Source organism: Callorhinus ursinus, unplaced genomic scaffold (genome assembly GCF_003265705.2).
Source record: "Callorhinus ursinus isolate GAN/ISIS: 27379988/994484 unplaced genomic scaffold, GSC_fseal_2.0 scaffold1, whole genome shotgun sequence".
NCBI classification, from domain to species: domain Eukaryota; kingdom Metazoa; phylum Chordata; class Mammalia; order Carnivora; family Otariidae; genus Callorhinus; species Callorhinus ursinus.
In genome coordinates, this window is record NW_027397063.1 from 55,823,171 (window position 1) to 55,845,745 (window position 22,575).

Below are 22,575 nucleotides of genomic sequence, written 5' to 3' on the forward strand. Positions count from 1 at the left end.
AGGATAAGTCTGACAATTTTTATTACATGAAATATCAGGCAAATATTAAGCACCAGCTATCATCAAACAACCAAACATTAGTGATCAAGGTAATATTCTACCTATGAGGCAAACAGAGGTATCAGGCATGGTTGTTCTCAATAAGCCTACAACTCAGTAAAGAATATAAGACATGCACGTGAGAATAAACGCAGGATGGAATGTGATGTGCTGGAGATTGCACCGCTCCAGCAGCTCAAAGGCAGAGCTGCTTGAACTGGACAAGATGGCCACGTAGGAGCCTGGACCCCTGGCTTCAGTATGACATACCAGCTGGCTGAGCAGAAGACTGTTAACAAGGAAAGTCAAGGAAGTTCTAGGTAATCACAGAACTGAGGGGGACATCCTGGAAAGGGCATCCTGAAGAAGTTGAAAACAGGAAACAGAGAATGCTGTGGGGAAATGTGCATAGGCTGCTATGATGAAAGGAACCTGAGCTTTCATACCCGGTTTGAGTCCTGCTCTGCTCCTTCCCTGCCTGACCCAAGGCAAATCACAGCCTCTGGGAGGGAGACTCGGGTTTCTCTCCTATAAAATGGAGATAAAGATCTTGTTCACAGAGATTTTTATAAGACTAAATGAAATAATAAAATAATGCTTTTGTAAAACATTACCTATTACATTAAGTCTCAGGTGTTATATTTCATTTCCTTTTTTTTTTTAAGATAACTCTGCAGACTCTCATTTCTTATGCTTTCTCACCCTAACTTCATAAGTCAAAAAGGACTGTTTATGGAGGCTATAAACCACCCTGGACCTGGTATCAGTCTCTTGGATTCCAATGTTTCTCTCAACATGAAAAGGCCTGGGTAGTTTGGGATAACACAAAATTGATGTAAGTTAATAGTGTGACAAAAAACCTGCTGCTGTGTTAGGCTTTCTTAACAGAAAAAAACATTCCAGATCCCAGATATTAATTTTCCCATTGTATGTTGAATTAGACCATATCTAAAGTCTTGGACTCCATTTGTTGACATCTAGTGTATTCACATGAAGCTTCTGGAAAACTACTATGTGGAGAACAGTTCAAAGAACTGAGAATGTTTATACTGAAGAGATCAATTGAAATGTGGAAAGTTAGAAGTCTTAAAACTTTTCCTATAGGCATTGGGGGTCTTTTCTGAGTTTTTGAGTGGGAAAATGACATGGAGAAATGATTCTTTATAAAATTTGGCTGTTACTGGGTTAGTAGGATGACTCTGTTAGAGGCAGAGAGACCAATGAGGACGTTACTGAGGTGGTACAGAGTGACCAGTTAGGGACCCTAATCTGCATCCATCAGTAGTGAGGGATACAGGCAAAAAGGAATGATCAGAATAAGCAGCTGGGCCAGGAATATTACTTCAAGATGAACTTAAGGTATTTTACAGATAATGAAAGACAGTTGACTGACAAGACAGGGTGACATTTCAACACAGCAGAATGGCACAGCAAAGAAAGGGGTAACAATAAGCAAGTCATGTGGGGAGAGAGATTCCAACCATCTGTTTAGAGTAACCTGAATTAGGTTTTTGAGAAGGTGAGGTAGGGTTTAAATCTGGTACTGAGAGGAAGAAAACATTGTGCCTTGGGATCCATATATCTCATATATTCCACCCTGGTAGAGAAGAGCTAGAGGAGCTACCTCTAGATGTTCTGCTCATACGGATGCTTGGGCAGATCCTATGTTGATAGGAGTGATCTTTTCCATGTCCATGCCCTCCTCATTCCTCTTTCTCCTACATCTTGCAGCAAGTCCTTGAAGACAAGCACAAACAATAAAGATTTAGATAGGTGAGTTTCCCCTAAATTGTGCCCAAATATTTCAGGAAGCCTTCACTGGCTAAGAACTAGATTAGTGGTTCTTAAACCAGGGAGATTTCCCAGCACCCCCCACCCCCACCCTGCTCTGGGACATTTGTAATGTAATAGAGACATTTTTGGTTGTCACAACTGGGGCAGGCACGCTATTGGCATATAGTGAGTAGAGCCTAAAGATGCTGCTAAATATACTACAATGCACTGAATGAACCCTAAAACAAAGAATTATCTGGCCCTAAATGTCAGTAGTGTTAATAAGAGATCCTCAACTAGAGGGGTAAGGCTGGGCAGTCTGTATCAAAAACATCCTTGAGCCCACCAGACTTCTTCACCCTATCTGTGGGTTGAGTTGTTGGTTGCAAAGAGTCTTAGTGATTTCCCTGTGCTTTGACAGTTTTTGTGCTGAAGTTTGGGAAAATCATCAGATGTTTGTCTTCCAATTTTCTTTGCTCAATATACATGATTTCTACTCCAAGAAAGGTTGGTGCTCCTTCATGGTGACTATGGCCTCAGCTCTGGCCTAGCAGTTCCTCTTCATTTAATTACAGAGTTGGAGGGTAGCATATGTATAAGGCCAAAAATTTGAACTCCTAGGGAAAAACGTCCTAGATATCTCTTCTTTCCTCAACCACTCCTTATCTTTCAACCAAAAATGTATTCAAAGCAATTGAGAATTGGCAAAAATCACCTGTGGCCATGTAATTTCTCAGTGTCATTAGTGCATCTTACCCTCCTTTAAGAATTCTTGACCCCAAATCTTGTCCTTCTGACTTTCCTCCACTTGAAAATCAAAGATTAGAATATCACTTTGCATCAGAAATATTTTCAAATTAGTTATCAAGCCTCAGTGTCTCCAAGAAAACCCAAAGGGGAAAAAATAAATGGACTAAACTAGAATGTGTCTTGAGGACACTAATTCCTCATGTTTGTAACTCCAGTGCCTAGTAGAGAACCAGACACAGAGTAGGTGTCCAAGAAATGTCTGTCCAGTGAATGAATAGAACTTGGTGGGACAAGTAAAGAATACACTAAGGTTTTCATAAAACGAGAAGAGGCTATAACCTAGGCTAAAACCTTGGAAGGTTGCTGACACATACTGATAGAGTTTGGGCTTCCAGGAATTGAGGTCAGAATGATAGTATGATAGTATGATAGTACTTACTGTAGGCTGAGCAGATTCCTTTAATGACAGTGATCACAAAAATCCCACTTACTACTACGATGACCCAGAGCAGGAATGAATTATCAGGAGGGGGTGGCTCAACTGTGGAGGGAAAAGAATAGTGTCAGCTCTAATGTGTTTCCAGCTGCAGGATTCTATACCTGTTATATCAATACAACTGTAGAGAGTATTTTTCACTTCTTTCTCTGCTCAGCTCTCCACTAAGTAGCTGCTAGCATTTTTCTTGAATAATTCTTTGATCAGACACGTATTTGTGGGCAACTAATATCCAGATGTCAGGTATCAGATGTGAAAAAGAAATTTTGAACTTTTGCATTTACTGAATTAAGTTGGCATAAAAAAGATTCTAAGGAGATACTTTAAAAGTATTCTTGTCTTGGGGTGCCTGGGTGGTTCAGTCAGTTAAGTAGCCAACTCTTGGTTTTGGCTCAGGTCGTGATCTTGGAGACCTGGAATTGGGCCCCACATGGGGCTCTGCACTCAGTGGGGAGTCTGCTTGAGGATTCTCTCTCTCCCCCTCTGCCCCTCCCCCAGCTCATGCACACACTCTCTGTTTCTAAAATAAAAATAATAAATAAATCTTTAAAAAAATAAAGTGTTCTTGTCTTTATATCTCATTTTTATAGCTGATATTTCTATGTATTACTAAAAATTAGTTGACATCATGTTCTAGATATACCTTAGTTTTCTCTTTCTAGATCTGTCATGCCTTTTCCCTTTCTCTCATCCACACCCAAGGTTTAAAATACCATCTGATTTCTAAATCTGTATATCATATTTCTGATCTCATTTTTTTCCTTACAGCACATTTTATTTAAAATGCAAATTTTATTTACAGATTGATTTACTTTAAATATTGCACAGGCATTGTCACAAAAAAATTACTGGGTTGTTTGTTTATTTTTAAATTCTAGTTAGTTGACATACAGTTCAACATTGGTTTCAGGAGTAGAGTTCAGTGGTTCATCATTTACATAAAACACCCAGTACTCATCATAACAAACGCCTTCCTTAATACCCATCACCCATCTAGCCCACCCCCCACCCACTTCCATCCATCAACTTTTAGTTCTCTATAGTTAAGTCTCTCATGATTTGTTTTCCTCTCTCTCTCTTTTCCCCCTCCCATATGTTCATCCATTTTGTTCCTTAGATTCCACATGAGTGAAATCATACGGTATTTGTCTTTCTCTGACTTATTTCGCTTGGCATAATACATTCTAGCTCCATCCACGTCATTGCAAATGGCAAGATTTCATTCATTTTGATGGCTGAGTAGTATTCTACTATATATACATATGTGGACACCACATCTTCTTTATTCACTTATCAGTGGATGGCATTTGGGCTGTTTCCATAGTTTTGCTATTGTTGATAATGTTGCTATAAACACCGGGATGCATGTACTCCTTAGAATGTGTATTTTTGTATCCTTTGGGTAAATACCTAGCAGTGCAATTGCTAGATCATAGGGTAATTCTATTTTTAGCTTTCTGAGGACCCTCCATACTGTTCTCCAGAGTGGCTACACCAGTTTGCATTCCCACCAACAGTGCAAGAGGGTTCCCCTTTCTTTGCATCCTCACCAACACCTGTTGTCCTCCTGTGTTTCTGAACTCCAGATTTGAATTTCCAACTGCCGACTACATGGCTGGATGCCAGAATTTCCACCTGATTTAAACTGAACTCACTATAATCTTTCCAAAGCCTATCTTCCAACCATATTCTCCCATTTCAGTGAAGAGCAACACCATAGTTACCCAAATAAGAATGAAGCCTTATTTTTGTGCTCACTTCCCAGTAGGTTCCCATGGACTTCCTATTCTGTATTCAGGATACCTCTGCAGTTGGTTCCTTTTCCCAAAATCTCATGCAACAACTGCCTTAGTTCGGGTTTTTCTTCCCTCCCACCTAGTTGTCTCCATACTGGTCCCTTTGCCTCTGGTTTCCAAGGCTCTAATAATTCCTACATATTCTTCCACAGTGATTATTCTAAAATGCACATCTGACTTTAGTGAACCTACCACTTAGAGACTAGGGAAAGTTGGGTTTTGTTTTATTTTGTTTTTCTTTTCCTCTAAAACACCGGATTGCATGAAGTTGAGTGATTACCAGAATTGGCCTCTACAGACCAGAATGACAGGGAGGCTCTTGCTCTTATCCTGGGAATCTAAAAGTTCCACAGGTTCTGACTTACTCCTGGCTTCCTCTCAGAGGCCACTCCTCACTCATCCTCAAGCCTCACTCAGCCTAGAAAGAGGATGTATGTTTGAGAAAAAGAAGGAGGAACTAGTAGCAGCAAACCGGCTCTGTCATGATGCCAAGTAGGAATCTAGTAATGCACCACCAGAATCCGAATTACAGAGTCAAGTGTGGACATCGGCACATACAGCTTGTGAGCTACACCATGAGTGGGACTCCCTGACTCACCTCCTTCCACACACATATGTGCCTTCCAGTATATCAAGGGTTAACCAATTTGGCAGGCCGAGGCTAAAAGAATCATGGACCCAATCTGTTTAATTAATAAATTGGGGGATTTTTTTAGAGTGGGTATTTACATAAAGCTTTATATAAATATATTTTTAAAAGACTTTATTGATTTATTTGAGAGAGAGAGAGTGTGTATGTGTGAGTAGGGGGAGGGGCAGAGGCAGAGGGAGAGAGAATCTTAAGCAGGCTCCACACTCAGCATGGAGCCCAACGTGGGGCTCGGTCTCTCAACCCTGAGATCATGACCTGAACTGAAATCAAGAGTCAAACGCTTAACTGACCGAGCCACCCAGATGCCCCTATATAAATATTTTTATGTAAATACATTTATATAAAGCTTTACATAAATATTTTTACATAAAATAAATTATAAAAATATTTATGTAAAGCTTTGCTCACATTGACTTGTAACATTTTTAGGAACTGTACACCTAATTTTTGTTTGTTTATGTAGCCAGCCCTTGACCACCCACAAATGCATTATTTGCTTTAGACTCTAAATGATGCCTGCAGTTCAGGGGCACCTCGTTGGCTCAGGCAGTTAAGCGTCTGACTCTTGATTTCAGTGCAGGTCAGGATATCAGGGTCGTGAGATCTGAGATCAAGCCCTGTGTAGTGCTCCGTGCTGGGTGTAGAGCCTGTCTTAGATTCTCTCTTTCTCTCCCTCTGCCCCTCGCCCTTAAAAAAAATGGGGGGGAAAAAGATGCCTGCAGTTCAATTAATAGATTTGAAGTATTTATACACTAAAGCTCTCTGACAATCAAGACAACACTAGTACTTAGGAAGATGCTTGGTATCTGATAACTACTTTAATAAAGATTGAATGAACAAAGAAATGAATAAACCCATACACTTAATCATCTTTCCATTAATTGTTGTAAATGTAGGGCAAAGAGCTAGTATTTTTCATTAGACCAAAAAGGTATACTCTTCATCCTTAGCATGAGGGAAGAATTGAGAGAAGGCATATCAGGGAAAAGATTAAAGCTGGACAGTCTAAATCAACTTTAAATAAGAGCTCCCTCCTTTTATATGAATGGGCTACATTCTGTTTCCTGTAAGTTAGCAAACTACAGTACACAGACCAAACCTGGCCTACTGCCTTTTTAAAATTTTGCTGGAACACAGCCATATCCTTCATTTATGTCTTGTTTATGGCAGCTTCTAGGTTATAACAGCAAAACTGAGTGTTGCCAATGATCATCTGACCTACAAAAACTAAAATATTTATTCCCTGGCCCTTTTCTGAAAGTATTTGCCAATTCCTGTCCTAAAATATCATATACACTCATATTCCAAATATAATGTCCAAAATAAGATGATTGAAGCTGCTATTACTGTTTTGTGTGCTAATCCCTACCTTAGTCACAATAAATTAATAAACTATATAACTCAAACCTCATTTTTATAAAATCTTTAGAACACATAAAAGATGACTGAAAGAAATGAATTTGGACTATTAATAAAATCATGTCAAAATTTTGTTTGTATTTGAACTAATATTCCCAGGAAATTTTATCTCATTACCTACTGAAGAAAATAATGAACAAGTGCACTTCAAGATGGAAAGATCTAGAGTAAATCATTCACTAGAATGAGCTACTAGACCATCTAAAATATCTCCTCTACTACAAGTAAAGATCAGAGGAAGACATGCTATACATTCTATCTTATACTATATATCCATGTGCCACTATATATCAAATTCATAGTATTGTTTATTACTATGCAGCCACAAAATGTGCCATTAAGAGTGGGCCTGGGCAGTGGGAGAGAGAGCTGATGGTCTTCCATACAATCAGCCATACAAGTTAGACACTTATTTTAAGTATCTGAGTTCTGTAATAACCCATTATGGGTTTAACATGCATAAATTTATAGAAGCTCAACTTATTCCATTTTACATTTTCAAATGATTTCACGTCTTGGGGACAGAAAATTCTGTAAGTTTATGAGCTGAAGGGTAAAGTATTTGAAGGTCATGGTATTTGGGCAAAAATGACCTCTATTTTCAGTCATTGCCCTCAAGTAGTTTGTCATTTACCTTCTTTACCAGACTTAGTTGTGAATGAACCAGTAGTTCTTAAAAGGCACATTCACCCACAAAAGGCAATGATTTGATACCATGGGACAATGGGAAGGAGGTGCCCAAAAAAGAAAGTACCAAAGCCCCAAGTGCAAGTCCAAAGAAGGACAAATTTTAGTGCTTTCAATATCAACAATATTGTTACAGTAACTTCCTAGGATGACTACTTGAGGGAGAGCACTTATTTGGATGTCTCAATTTTAGAAAATTTATTAAAGAAAATAAAATTGGGGCGCCTGGGTGGCTCAGTCGTTAAGCGTCTGCCTTCGGCTCGGGTCATGATCCCAGGGTCCTGGGATCGAGCCCCGCATCAGGCTCCCTGCTCCGTGGGAAGCCTGCTTCTCCCTCTCCCACTCCCCCTGCTTGTGTTCCTGCTCTCGCTGTGTCTCTCTCTGTCAAATAAATAAATAAAAATCTTAAAAAAAAAAAAAAAAAGAAAATTAGTCTAGTAACATGCTCACACCTTGTACAGTGATCTTAACAAGTCATAATATCACTTCATTATCATTTGTGGGTATAAAAATACAAGAAATGCTATCAAAGTCAATATACACGATTCTAAAATGGATCTGGCTGAGTTTTCTTTTTTTTTTTATAAATTTTTTTTAAAGATTTATTTATTTATTTTGAGAGAGTGAGAGAGAGAGAGAGAGCGTGCACATGAGAGGGGGGAGGGCCAGAGGGAGAAGCAGACTCCCTGCTGAGCAGGGAGCACAATGCGGGACTCAATCCCGGGACTCCAGGATCATGACCTGAGCCGAAGGCAGCCGCTTAACCAACTGAGCCACCCAGGCGCCCTGAGTTTTCTTTTTTAGATTTTACACAGTAGAAACTCCCCCAGAACAATGTTACTTACATTTTTGCCAGTTGAAGATCTGTGATACTGCTAAGTCTCCATACTTGACAAGACACACAAAGCTATGGTTGTTTGTTATATTGAAATCCAGTTCACTGCTGATAGTGTAGAGCTCAGTTTCAGGATCTTGGGAAACTGTTGTGTTGATGGCATTTAATTCTTCTTCATTTTCTAACCAGGAGAGGTGAGGCTTTGGAAAACCTCCAGAGGTTGAACACATTATCCTTTTGATGTTACGGGATGGATTTCCAAGGTCAGTTATACTAGGGACAGGGAAGTCAGCTGAAGAAAGAACAAAGATATAAGTACATATCATTATGTATTGGTGCGGTGGGGGTGTGTGAGGTTTTTTTTTTAATAAATTAGCTTTAATAAGAATAATAAAATGAGATATAATTTGCAACTTCTCATAAATTATTGTTATGTATAATCCAAAGATCAACTTTGGTTTGAATTGGGTATGTCAATTCTTCATTACTTTTTTTTTTAAAGATTTTTATTTATTTAAGTAAACTCTACACCCAATGTGGGGCTCGAACTCATGGTCCTGAGATCAGGAGCCACATGCTCTTCCAACTGAGCCAGCCAGGCACCCCAATTCTTCATCACTTTTGATGGAGGTAGGAGGATACTTATAGAAAGAAGTAGATCTATGTGAATAAATACTGACATAGTATTTTGCATTTGTAAGAGATGAAGGGAAAAATAATAGACAACATTTACTGAGCTCTTAATGTTTGTTAGGTCTTAGACACTACCTCATTTCATCTTTACAACAACCCTACGAGGCAGGTGTATGTCAAGAAAGGTCAAATATCAGCAATTTCATTTGACTTAACCTAATACTATTTCCATTTTATAAATAATCAAATTGAGGTCGAGAGAAATCATGAGTAAGTGGCAAAACTGGGATGTGAATTCAAGTTTTTCTGATACCAGAAGCTTCTCTTTCCTTCTCTTCTGTTCCCTTGCCTGCTTTTTTTCCCCTTTCCTTTCCTGCCTTTCTTTTCTTGCCTTTCTTCCTAATATTTGAGGTATACAAAGTGGCTCTCTTATTTATCTATTTATGAGTTAATACTATAAAAAACACCTGTGAAACCACCATCAAACTTGAGAGCCAGCACACTGACTGTAATAACTTATGTAAATCTACTTGTATGGTCTCACCTTTGTTGTCTCCCCATTTCCCAAACTTGAGATAACCACCACTCTAAATTTTCTTTAGCATTCCCTTGCTGAATTTTCAAAAGTAGTCTTTAATAAGATAAGCCTCTGTCCAAATTGTACAATATTGAAACTGTAATCTCAACCACTCTACTTTACCGACTCCCTTGCTATTCTGATATGCATCACAAGGACACAGGGGCCTTCCTAGCATTTCTCCAAGATACTTGAGGCATTCCTGCATTTGTATAGTTGACCCCCAATAAGATACTAAAGTATATACAAAGCAAAGCATAGTGAAATGACTGCAGAGAACACAGGACAAAGCTCTCTAACTCACATTCTCCCTTTGTCTTAGGCCTAAAGAAATGTATACTTCTCAGCCTGAGTGTGGGAAACCAAGCCCCGCATACTTCATCCCATACAGTTAGATTTCTTTTCACAATTCAGAGTTCCACAGAGAGACATAGTATAGCGTAATGGTCATCAACAGCGGGTTGTTGTGTTGTTGTTTTTTTTTTAAAGAGTTTATTTAGAAAGCATCATAGTGTAAACAAATTGTACCACTTGGATTTTCTTTTAATACAAAATGTATAATGTAAAGCTGAAGCCACTCATGAGGATTGTGATTCTCTAGAAAGTTGGGGTTTTTTAAAAGAACATTTGGGAACCATACATACGTAATTAATAAAGATTTCCTTTAAGGAACAGGCTGGCCAAGATCCAACAGCAGGTTTTGAAACCAGTTTTGCCTTTTAGCCCTGGGGCCAATTACTTCACCACTTTCAGTTTTAGTTGGCTCATCTCTAAGATGGGGATAATAATACCGGCATTTCAGGGTTCTAAGAATTAAATGACATCATTAATATAAATCATGAAGCACAGGACCTGACACATAGCATATCAGTTAATAAATACATGGAGTTATGTGGGTCTTAAATTTGTACTCTCTTGGATGAGCTCCCTCATTTAAATCAAGCTGCCCAGTGAAAACTTCCAAAACCACCCAGTAGCGCCGTGAATAATAAGAGAAAGGGGAAGTTATGACAAGTGATTATAACTGCCAGGAAAAGGAAAAACTTGCATTTGGTAGGAGGTGAAGTCATCTTTTCTGCATCAACCCTGTTTCTAAATTAAGTTTGACATTTTCCTGAGCCATTTTTAGTTGACATTTCCTACTCCTGCAATTTATCTTATAAGATCAAAAAATTATAATGGTAGCTGACATCAAGAATATTCCCTTTGTAGGGCGCCTGGCTGGCTCAGTCAGTGGAGCATGCCACTCTTGATCTCGGGGTTGTGAGTTCGAGGCCCACAAAATAAAATCTTAAACAACAACAACAACAACAAATATTCCCTTTGTTTCTTACAACATCAATGTTATGTGTTATAACCTGGAATAACAAATCCAAGTAACCCATATCCTAAATTATGATTCATGTTCATTTCTGTGCTCTGCTTTTCTGAGAGATACTTAACCACAAGAATATTGAAAATATTCTGTACATCTTTGCAAGGTCTGGCTAGCCTTAGCACAGCCTCAGCTGTCTTCTATCCCTTCAGTGAGGTGATCCATCTCAAGTAACAGCACCTAAAGCCTTGCAAGACTGTGAACCATCAAAAAATTATTCCTTTGGGATAATAACTGGGTGGCTTAGTTGTTAGGCATCTGCCTTCGGCTCGGGTCAGAATCCCGGGGTCCTGGGATCGAGCCCCACATCAGGCTCCCTGCTCAGCGGGGGAAGCCTGCTTCTCCCTCTCCCACTCCCCCTGCTTGTGTTCCCTCTCTCGCTGTGTCTCTCGCTGTCAAATAAATAAATAAATAAATAACCTTAAAACAATTATTCCTTTGTATCTCGTTTTAATGCATTAACCCACATTTTCACCATTCAGAATGGGTAGGGTAAAAATATCTTATTAGGAAAGGAAGAGGTGCACACGTGTTAGAAAGGTAAACATCCGTTACCCTAGTTAATCTGTTAACTAGTACAGCTAGTTCCCCAAATGCTGGTTAATGGAGAGGCTTTTAGATATTGTAATGCCGATATTATACCATTTTGCAATCTTAGGCAAATGTAGAGAGACCAACTTGTTCAGTGCCAAACCTGAGAAAGTCTCAGGTGTCTGAGGAAACCTCTTAAGTCCCGGGCAAAATGGGACAGCTAGTCATCCTAGTCAAATAAGTGATTTAATGTCTTGTTTCTCAAACCGTGGTCCTCAGCAGCTGTACATTTGGGAATCACCTGGTGATCTCTTAGTTCCAAATCGAAGATCCAACCCCACACCTACTGAATCTGAATCTGCATTTTAACAAGATCCTATAGTGATTCATAGGAACCCTAATATAAGAGAAGCACTGTTGTAACTGATGCAAATGGAAAAATAAGAATTGATTGGTTCTGAGTCAAATGAAAATTTTCCCTTTTTGTCTTCACTCATCTGACTTTGGTGCCCTGCCCCTCCGGGCCCTTCTGAGACCCCCAGCACTCTTGTGTTGCCTTTTGAGCTGTCCCTGGTCTGCTGCTGTGGTCTGCTACTAGGTCTTGCCGTTCCTGAAATTCTGCCTCTTCTCCCTCTTGGGTTTTATTCTTTATCTTCCTATCAAAATGTATATAGTCCTGCATCTACTTCCCTTCGGGCATTCTGTGACAGGACTGACTATATCTAACGTAATTAACTACTACAGGCTAATATGTTTGTGGTGCCACCTCCCCCAGGTAACACATTTTCATTTTTAACAGAGATCTTGTAGGGGGAACAATGCTGAAACTGGCAGGAGAAGCAATAATGGTGGGAATTCTAGGAATCAGTGCAGGTCAGAACTTCGGAGAAGGTGGGCCTGGTAGAACCCCTAAAATCACACCACCATATAATCATTGCTCTCTCCATGAGTAGGGAATACACAAAGAGGGAGGTTTAAGGTAATCCCATGTAACTGGCTTATCTCCTAAGCTTTAGGTGTGATTTGGATGCTGAAGTGGAAGATTCAACATAGCTGGAGAACAGAGCAGGGAAGAATAGTGAGGAATTCACCAAGGATCCACTTACATTATCTGTTACCAAGGTGAATGATGATCTCTTATTAAGTAATAGGTTCAGTTTCCACTAAAGGCCCAAGTGTCCAGGAAGAAATAGAAACATGGCTGAATTTCAGGTATGGGGGAAAGGTCAAGGGCTATCATTTCTCAGCAAGGGGCTCAGGCTATATTAGTATCTTCTAGTACTATCACCTGTGATAAATGCAAGCCTCCTTCTTACCCAAGAAATGCTTGCCTTCACAGTAGATGTAGAAGTAGAGCTTTGATTTATGAATTAATTTTCTTCCCTGTTACATAAATTATGCATCCAGTCCTCTAATGTCTAACTTTGTAGGAATACCCATTAGATGAGAGCTTCAAATATAATAATAAATATAAATTGTACAATAGCCATAGTAATAGGCATTCAAATATTACTTGAAAAATATCTCTGCCTGCATTGTTCTTATACCTTTCAATATACTTTCACAAGAATATATTACTGGATCAAGGGCAGTTAATAGTTCAGCTACATCAAATCAAGTGAGTCCCCTTATGACTCAGAAGGCATTTTAGGTCATTCTAGTGCCTTAGGATGACTGTCATAAATCTGGATTGTCAAAATGCAAGAAACGCACACTAATAGATATTTCCAGGATGTCTTGAGAAGTCAATTAGGGCTTGTAAAACCACAGACTTACTTAACCCTAAATGAAGATACATCCCTCTTCGGTAAAATTTTCAACTAAATCAGTAGGAGTATGTCTTTAAGGGCATCAAGAATCTGCCAGCTTATCGTAAATCAGAAAAATCCCACTGACCTCTGACCAATAACATCACCGAAGTCATGTGTTTCACTTTGTAAGAGCCTTTTTCAATCTTTTGAACGATACAGGTGTATTTGCCATTGTCTGACAGGCGCAGAGCCAGGATCACAATGGAGAGGTTCTTGGTGAAGTCAGTGAAGGTACGATTCTCATACTTGGACCACACTTGCTCTTTTCCAGACATGATGGCCAACACCATTTCATCATCCTTTTGCCAATAGATTCGAACTTTCATCAGTTCTTCAGTGGAAATGTTGTAATCACAGGATAGTACTGCTACTTCTTTCACTGTCTTGTTCACCTGGATGATGCCTAAGGAGAGGTAAACAGAAGATTTTCTATTAAATATAGCCTCCTGCAGAAGCAGGAATTCAGAGTTGGCAATTCAGAGTCACTTATAATTTTGGTCCCCAGTGCTTTTCTCTCTCTCTCTCTCTCTCTATGTAGATTTTTTAAAGATTTTATTTATTTGAGAGAGAGAATGAGATAGAGAGAGAGCATGAGAGGGGGGAGGGTCAGAGGGAGAAGCAGACTCCTGGCTGAGCAGGGAGCCCGATGCGGGACTCGATCCTGGGACTCCAGGATCATGACCTGAGCCGAAGGCAGTCGCTTAACCAACTGAGCCACCCGGGCACCCTATCTCTCTCTCTTTTTTTATGGTGGTTAAAAAAATGTAAAAATATACCATCTTAACCATTTTTAAGTGTACAGTTCAGTAGTGTTAAGTGTATTCACATTGTCAGAAAACAGATCTCCAGAACTTTTTATCTTGCAAATCTGGAACTCTATGCATTACACAACTCTCCTTTCTTTGCCCCCCACTTTCTTGGTAACCACCACTCAATGTTCTGTTTCTATGAGTCTGACTACTTTAGATACTGCATATAATGAATCATAGAGTGTTTTCTTCTTGTGATTGGCTTATTTCACTTAGCATGGTGTCCTCAAGGTTCACCCATGTTTCAGCATGTGCCACAATCTCCTTCCTTTTTAAGGAATAATAAGATAATGATAATAATATTCCATTGTATGTATATACCACATTTTCTTTTCAATTCATCTGTCGATGGCCAGTGAGGGAGAAGGTCCACTAGTCCCATAAGAAGGAGGACTTTAGGAGACCTAGCATATGAATGCCAACTATGGGTAGACAATGTACTCAGCCCCATGGGGATATGGAAGTCATCGGAACGTGAGATCTTGAAGGGACTTCCATGTTCATTCATTTTGGTGTTCTTATTTATAGATGAGGAAACTAAGCCCAGGAAAGGAAGCTGTCCCAGCTCTACACTTTCTGGGGCAGACCTTTCAAGCCACTCTCCTTGTTTACTGGTTTCCCCAACTTTAGGCCCCAGTTACAGGATAAGTGGGCCAACACTGCCCACACCCCAGCTGGACCCCACTGTTAAGCTTTTTTGCTTTGAAAAACAGTCCTTTTCTTTCCAGGCCTGGACTGACCTCATAACTCAAGGCTGAATTGACTCCCCTCATCCCCACCAGACAAAGTGTAGTTTACACCTCCAGACCATTTCTCTTCAGCGACCCTAAATGATCTATATCTGGTCTCCATCTCTTTCAGCTATCTGCAATCCATGCAACAGCTGCCCTATAAGAGGGTCCCCATTTAAAACATTCTGCTCATTTTCCCATCAGTGTATTCCAGGTTTACCAACATTTCAGTATCCAAGCTCCATCTTTTTGTTAGCTCCTAAGCATTTATCAGTAGCACCAAATTCCCGTCAGGCTGTGTTTTCTGATTTTTTTTTATCATTCTTCCTATGCTGGGCTTGACCTAAAAGCAGATCCCCTAAGCCCAAGCTCTTTCACAACTAGCCACGGCCTCCCCCACCCAATGCTATTATGCATTATCTCCCAGAGCCACACAGCCTCCCCTGGGCAGGAGGGGGGGCTGCTATCTAAGGATCGAGTCTCCAATCTCTCTCTCTCCTCAGACAGCAGGATCATGGAGCACTAGCACCTCTCTATTTCAAGAGCCACTCTTCAGGCCTTCATCAGACTGGATACGGGCCCCCCAAAGCATTAGGAAGTGAGTTTTGTGATGGCAGGTATCTTCATAGCAGGGTGAAGTAACTGAGAATGATCTAAGGCACCCCTTTTGGCAATTGTGCTGAACACTGCCAACCCCAACTTTAGGGAACATATCTGAAAAAGGGGGAAGAGATGAAAAGATATACTTGAGAGGAGCATATAATAGCTAAATAACCTGAGCTCTCTTTAAAAAGATACAGCAGAGGGGCACCTGGGTGGCTCAGATGGTTAAGCGTCTGCCTTCGGCTCGGTCATGATCCCAGGGTCCCGGGATCGAGCCCCACATCGATCGGGCTCCTGGCTCAGTGGGGAGCCTGCTTCTCCCTCTCCCTCTGCCTCTCTCCCTGCTCATGCTCTCTCTCTCTCTCTCTGTATCTCTGTGTCTCAAATGAATAAATAAAAAAAATCTTTAAAAAAAATAAAATAAAAAGATACAGCAGAAGCAAACTCACAGGTATAAGGAGCATGAACTATGGGTTTCTGTTGACTTGGATTCTAGTCCCAGCTCAGCCACCTGCTAATAAATCTGTTTCCTCATCTGTAAAAAGGATATGATACCTGCCCCCCAGGATCATTGTAAAATTCAATTCAATTAAATGATATACATGGAAAGTCCCTAATACACAGCAAGTCTTCTCTAAGACTTTCCTTTCCTCTCTTTCCCAACTCTTGCTCCCACCTTCTACCCTCTGGTCCTTCCATTGCACTCAGGGGTTATGTCAGGTACTCAGGACTCTGGTCTTGCTATGGGCCAGACAGATACCATGACAGAAAGCAGCTCATTGATCTGGGATTCCAAATAGGATCTCTCCCTATGATCTGTTTGTTCCCACCCAAAAAGAATCCAGGATTTCTAACCGAGTTTGACATGTGACATTAGCAAAAGAGGAATCTGAACTGAAAACGAGCTACTTTCAATGATGACACTTAAGGAGTTTTTGTCCAGCCATCTGAGGAGAAGCGTGGGTGTCCCTCTAAAGGTCAGTAACCATCAATGGGATCCTTAATGTTCCTATGTGAAATCCTCTCACCACACACTCATGCTGAAGAAGAACCAGACTGAAAAGAGGAACCAAAAATCTTCTGAGCGATTTGGAAATTCCACGGGACCCGGCTTCCATACTCTGGCCTGCTGCATGCAGACAACTGAAAGGTCTGAAGTGTTTTGTCTGCCTCGGTGGATTTGGAGGGGAGAGTCGGGTCCCTGGATTCTGAGCATTACTGCCTAAAACCTAGTGGAATTTTGACTTTGCTTCACCATTTTACAGATGAGCAGAGCCACACTTACCTTACAAAGTGGGCATGAAGATTCTGTGAGGTAACACACATGAGACGCCCCTGCAGACCTTGGCAAGTGCCAGGTACCAGTGCCTTCCCCAGACAGCCACACAGCTCAGTGCCTTGCTTCTCTCGGGTTTCTGCTCTGGTCCCCCTTTGTCAGAGATCCCTTCTCCGACTCTCCCTAACCAGCACCTTCTTCCCAGACCCCATCCATCCTGCTGCTCATTAGTCCCTTGCCCTGATTTATTTCTCTTCAAGTTTGTTTCCAGCAGTAGTTACTTTTGAGGCTGTGAGAGCTGGGGCTTTATCTGTTTAGTTCATTGCTATATCTGCAGAATCTAGGACAGGGACTGGCCCATAGTAGGTCCTCAATAACTATTTGCTGAATGCATGGTTAGGCATTAGGAGATGAGATCTGGCTCTATTAGCTGCACATTAGAATCATAACCTTGAACAAGGTGGTTCCTTGGGAATTTCTGCAAAATAAGCATAATAATTTCTCCCCTAAAATTTCACATAATTATCACAGGGATTGTATGATACCCAGATGTAAAAGTGCTTAGTTAACTGTAAAACACTATACAGATTTTTAAATGGGGCCGTTCCTGTCATTAATAGGATGTGATTTGTTGAACCACACCCAGGACAGGCCAGAATAATCGTGGTAACTGGCTGACATCCGGACTGAGCCAAGTATCCAGAGCTGGGCAGAAGAGCTTAAGTCCCCATGTGCTGTGATGTATGCTATGTCACTGGGACTTAAGTATGCTTTTTAAATAAAGGTGTTCTCGGGGCGCCTGGGTAGGTCAGATGGTTAAGCATCTGCCTTCAGCTCAGGTCATGATCTCAGGGTCCTGGGATCTCCCCACATCTGGCTCCCTGCTCAGTGGGGAGTCTGCTTCTCCTTCTGCCCTTCCCCCACTCTCCACTTGTGCTTTCTCTCATGCGCACGTGCTCGCTCTCTCAAATAAATGAATAAAAATCTTTAGAAAAATAAAAGAATAAATAAATAAATAAAGGTGTTTCCTGACTCTAAAGGAGACACACATTAAATTTATAGAAAGAATAAAAGCATAGAAAAGCATAAAAGTCATCTATAATCCCACCATCTAGAGATTTACTGTTAATGGTCTGTGTATACCCTTCCAAAGGCAGTGACCCTTTGGGACACTGCTAAGTGCTCTTCATGAGGTGAACCAGCGCCCATGGGGCTTGTGTCGGCCTTGGGCTTGGTGCCAGGAACACAAGGAAGATAAGTGTCTGTTCTCCAGCGGCTGACAGATTTGAGACCTGTCACCTGATTTTTGCATCACTCCTGACTTTCTCTCCTCTTGAGACCCAGCTTGTACGCTCTGTATAAATCTGATCCTTTGCATCTCCAAATGGTACTTAAATCTTGAAAAAGCCCAGGGACTTTGAATATCAGGGTTGTCCCAGCCAGAACCACGGCTCATAGGAGCCCTTGGCCAGCAGCGTTCAGATGGTACCTGATGACGGGAAGAGTCCCTGTGGCACTCTGAGGGCATTCTTTTCCCTCTGGCTCAGTCTTCTTCATGCCATAGACTTACAGGCAACACCGTTCCTGTGTCCCTGGCCAACTCCTACCAAAGGCGTCTCCCCTCACCTTGGAGCTTGCTTTCCTGAAAACACCCCACCTCTGAGAGAAAGCTGCCCGTGCTGGCCCCTCTGAGAGCCACCCAGTTAGACCCTCTCCGCCTTATAACTGCCAGTTTCTGGAGTCCACGAGTCCAGTGTTTTGCCTCCACAGACCCAACCAGAAGTGGAGAGGAGTTTGGCCAGCCCCTCCCTTCTCAGGACAAAGTGGTCCCCTGTTCTGGGCAGCAATGGCCAAGCTGGGGATGGGGGCGGAGGGGTGGGGTGGGGGGTAGTGCAGCTTCCTGGCCCAGACCAGAGCAGGATGTGTGGCAAATCCCTTTCTCCGAAGCCAAAGCCTCTGTGATCTCACCCAGCCTTGCCTCCTGCGGGCCATCCGCAGCTCCCAGCTCCTCCCTGATGCTATAGCACCACACTCTCCAACCTCCACCCCCCGCCCTGACTCCAGTGTCTTCATCAAAGCTGTCCAACATAGCCTCCTGACTGGTTTTACGCCCTCACTCTGGCAGCCCTACAAGCTGCTCTTTATGCTTTAGCAACACTTCTTTTTTAAAACATCATTTCGGAGCTTTACTACCCAAACGGAAGGTCTGTGGCCCAACAGCATTGGCATCACCTGAGTCCTTGTTAGAAATGCAGAATCTTAGGCTCCTCCCTGGCCCACCTCAGCAGAAACTGTATTTTTCAAAAATATACAGACTTTATTTTAGAGCATTTTAGGTTCACAGCAAAATGAATGGAAAGTACAGAGAGTTCCCATATACTCCATCCCCTCCACGCACACAGCTTCCCCTACCATCCACATCCTATGCCAGAGGGTACATTTGTGACAATCAGTGAACCTACATTAACACCTCATTACTACCCAAAATTTGTAGTCTCCCTTAGGGATCATTCTTGACACTATACATTCAGTGGGTTTCCACAAACATAAAATGACATGCATCCATCATTATAGCATCATATGGAGTCTTTTCACTGCCCTGAAAATCCCCTGTGCTAGAAACTGTTTTGGACAAGGCCCCCAGGTGATTGGTACAGACCACGTCACTCCTTAAAACCTTCCATGGCTTCCCAGTCCCTCCAAATAACATTCAGATTCCTGACCATGGCCTTGGAGCCCTATGGAGTCTGGTCCCTCCCTCCGCCTGCCCCAACACGCTGTCTCCACTTCCTTGCTCCTCTGTTTCTTTCACATGCTGCTCTTCTGCATTCACCCAGCTCATTCTTACCACTCTCCCCTCTGGCAGAGAAAGACAGTGTTTGTCGTTTGCACATTCATTTGAGGGATTCTTTGACTGAGTTTCACGTTCTTCCTAATGACCGTAAAAAAGCCATGTCAATCTTGCTCACAACTTGTCCCCAGGACCAAGAAAAGTATCCTATACAGAGGAGATGCTCAATATTTGTTGAATTAATAGATGAGTACACAAAAGAAAGAACACTTGTGCCAGACTCATCCTTACCTTTAGCCTTTGTCTGCACTGTGGCCCCACCCAGAATTCTCCCACCATCACCCGGCGTCTGCCATAAAGTTGGCCGGGCTGCCCCAGCCCGCCATGGTCCCACCTTTCCCAGGTCTCGGGCTCTTAGGATCGGGACCAGGCACTCTACTGCTCTTCACTAGCTTGGGGGTTAGTTTTGCCTTCTTCAACTAACACACTCGAATCTCTTAGAGGGCAGGAATCCCAGGTTCAGTTTTTGAGTACATAATAAGTGTTCACACATAAGATGCTCAGGGCTTTGTTTGTTGACTCAGTACAGCAATAGTAAAATCTGAATATAGCTGTAGGACAAAGTGCTTTCCTAAATATTTTTCTTTAGCTCAAACATCGTCTCCTTCCACTTGCTTAATTGCTAAAACCCTGGTTTTCATTTTATAGTTTCTTTCCCTTTTTCATTGGTTTCCCCCCAACACACACACACATATTTCTAGGAAGCCTGTATAAATTTCCTTCTAAACATTTTTAAACTCTTTAGACTCCCCCAGAAGATTCATTAGGGAGTGCTTCCCCAGCTTCCTAGAAGAAAATTATAACTGTTGGAAATGTCATAGAACTGTCAAATATACACAATATCTGATGCATAAATTATGAAACTTAGGTCGTGGTTCTCTTGGTTCAGCAACCATGTAAAATAGCAAGTTTTCAAGCCCAGGACAGAAAATGCACGACTACCATCACGGCAGGCACGTAATCCGTGCGCCCAAACTCCTCTCCTGTCCCCTCTTCCTCCCTCCCTCACACTTAGACATTCCGATGCCTGCAGTGAACTCATGCTTTAAGTGAGCAGCTCTTAAGACAAGGACCTTTGACATTGGGCTCTTTGCAAACTGGCAGACCGTGTTGAAGCCAAAGCCTTCTCTTTACTTTGGGGAAACCAGGTGGTATGCTGTTCAGCAGAAAGAAGATCTTTTGTTTTGACTTTAAAAATAAAGTCAGAACCACTCTTCAGCAGGATGAGCCCCACTCTTCTCAACAGCCCCCCAAATCCAGCCCTTGAAGGTCAACTTGCAGAGTGACAGAAGGGGGCAGCACAGAAAACCCCACCTCCTAAACCTTGAAGCAGCAAACTCAGTCAAGCTCCTGAGAGTTCCTTACCTGAACAGAAGTAAAAAGGACTAGTTAGCATCAAGAACTGAAAGAGCTTGAGATACAGATGCTCGAGTAGTGGTGTTCTCCACTTCGCTGGGTGATCCATGGCTTCTGCTGCTTAGAGAGCAAAAACAATTTCAAACCAAGTGAGACCTGGGTACCTTCCAGCAAGCACCAGGCAGGAGCAGAAGACAATTCAGCTGTCTCACACAGAGGGTTCTCCTGTGATGTTTGCAAAAACACCGTGGATGGCGTACCTGGGTCTCCAAACTCCTGAATATAAAAGATTGTGGATTTATTTTCACAACCTGAAAGGGAAAAAAAAATTAAAGTCACCCAGGAAGAAAGGTTGGCCTAGTATGGGTCATAAAACTCCCTAGTTGCCTACCTGAAATGAGCCGGGAACCTTAATCTGAGCAACATCTAAACCACACAATCTCAAGGGTAAAGCAAAGGTCGGGGGAACTCCGAGGAGGTGATCTTGCCTGTACATGTTTCCAGAACGAACCACAGCTCCCATGGAATAGTTCTGCTTAATGGGGACAATGAGATTTCGGTCAAAGCACAGAGAACTATCAGGGCCCTCAATATCCGCTGGCCAAAATTCAGATCCTCTTCAAAACATACCAAGAAACACAGAGCACCAATGAGGTCCTATTTTGTCCAAGGCAGGACTTAAATTATGAAACGACTTCCTTCTCAATACATTAACATAAAAAAGTGTCTCCATTCTTAAACGCCCTGCACAAAGAACATGTCTTAAACCGGCAGAGGTTCTGAATCAACAGAAAAATCTGTTAGTAAAAAGGGAAAAGACGTACTACAAAAATTACTTATTTATATTATGTATTACCATGGGAGGAAATTTTTTCAGGAAATTTATCAGAATTTAGAACTGAAAATGAATGTTGCGCTCCAATGTGATCTTCTGAGCTTGTCACCACAGACACAGTCCAATGCTACTCAGAAGACATTTGGGACCCCTTTTGGGAACCATCCCAGAGCTCATTTTCTAGCCTCACTTGACTGTTTTATTAGCCACACTCCATTTTAACCAGGATTAGCTCAGATTCACTTCTTTAGAATTTTATAAGTCATAACTCTGTTGATGACTCACCAGCCATGCTGGGACCCCAGGGAGGCTCCTTTGGAAGTAAGTATGCATCTTGGAGATAGGAGTGATGGTATGTTTATTTAAAAAGGCAGTCAGGTTGTTGGTAACTATTCCTACTGAGCTATCCCATATTAAGATAGTAGTAAATGTACTTACTTGCTGAAGAACAATTCCTCTTTTTTTCTTGTGTTTAAAAAAATTAAAAAATCAAAGGATGAGGCCCCAGTTCTGAGATGTTCTTTTCTTGCCGTCTCCAAAATAATGGCAAGTTGCTCAGCTTTTCTTTGGGTGATATACCAGAGGTGGCAATCCCCCTTCCAACTTCCTTTTACTCACTAGAAGATCTATCTGATGTTCTTTCACCAGAAGCATTTAAGTCAAAGCAGGAGATGGGGAGAGTATTATGTATGATTTGAGGAAGCTTGCTCTTGCTGTCCCTTTTTGTCAGCCACCTCCTC

At 41.6% G+C, this 22,575-nt stretch overlaps 1 protein-coding gene across 8 annotated transcripts in view; it reads right to left on the reverse strand.

Annotated features, from left to right (window-relative positions):
• CD80 (CD80 molecule) overlaps positions 1–22,575 on the reverse strand; it is a 39,294-nt gene that overhangs the window by 1,948 nt on the left and 14,771 nt on the right. The window contains exons 1-7 of one of the 8 annotated variants that reach the window (XM_025874736.2): positions 22,274–22,543; positions 21,261–21,311; positions 21,010–21,117; positions 13,460–13,777; positions 8,458–8,739; positions 3,002–3,103; positions 1,664–1,776 (exon numbers count right to left, since the gene is read on the reverse strand). In XM_025874736.2, coding sequence (XP_025730521.1) covers positions 1,679–1,776; positions 3,002–3,103; positions 8,458–8,739; positions 13,460–13,777; positions 21,010–21,109 — 900 coding nt within the window. In that variant the 5' untranslated portion in view covers positions 21,110–21,117; positions 21,261–21,311; positions 22,274–22,543 and the 3' untranslated portion in view covers positions 1,664–1,678. The other 7 variants (XM_025874699.2, XM_025874695.2, XM_025874692.2 and 4 more) reach the window with 7 other exon arrangements.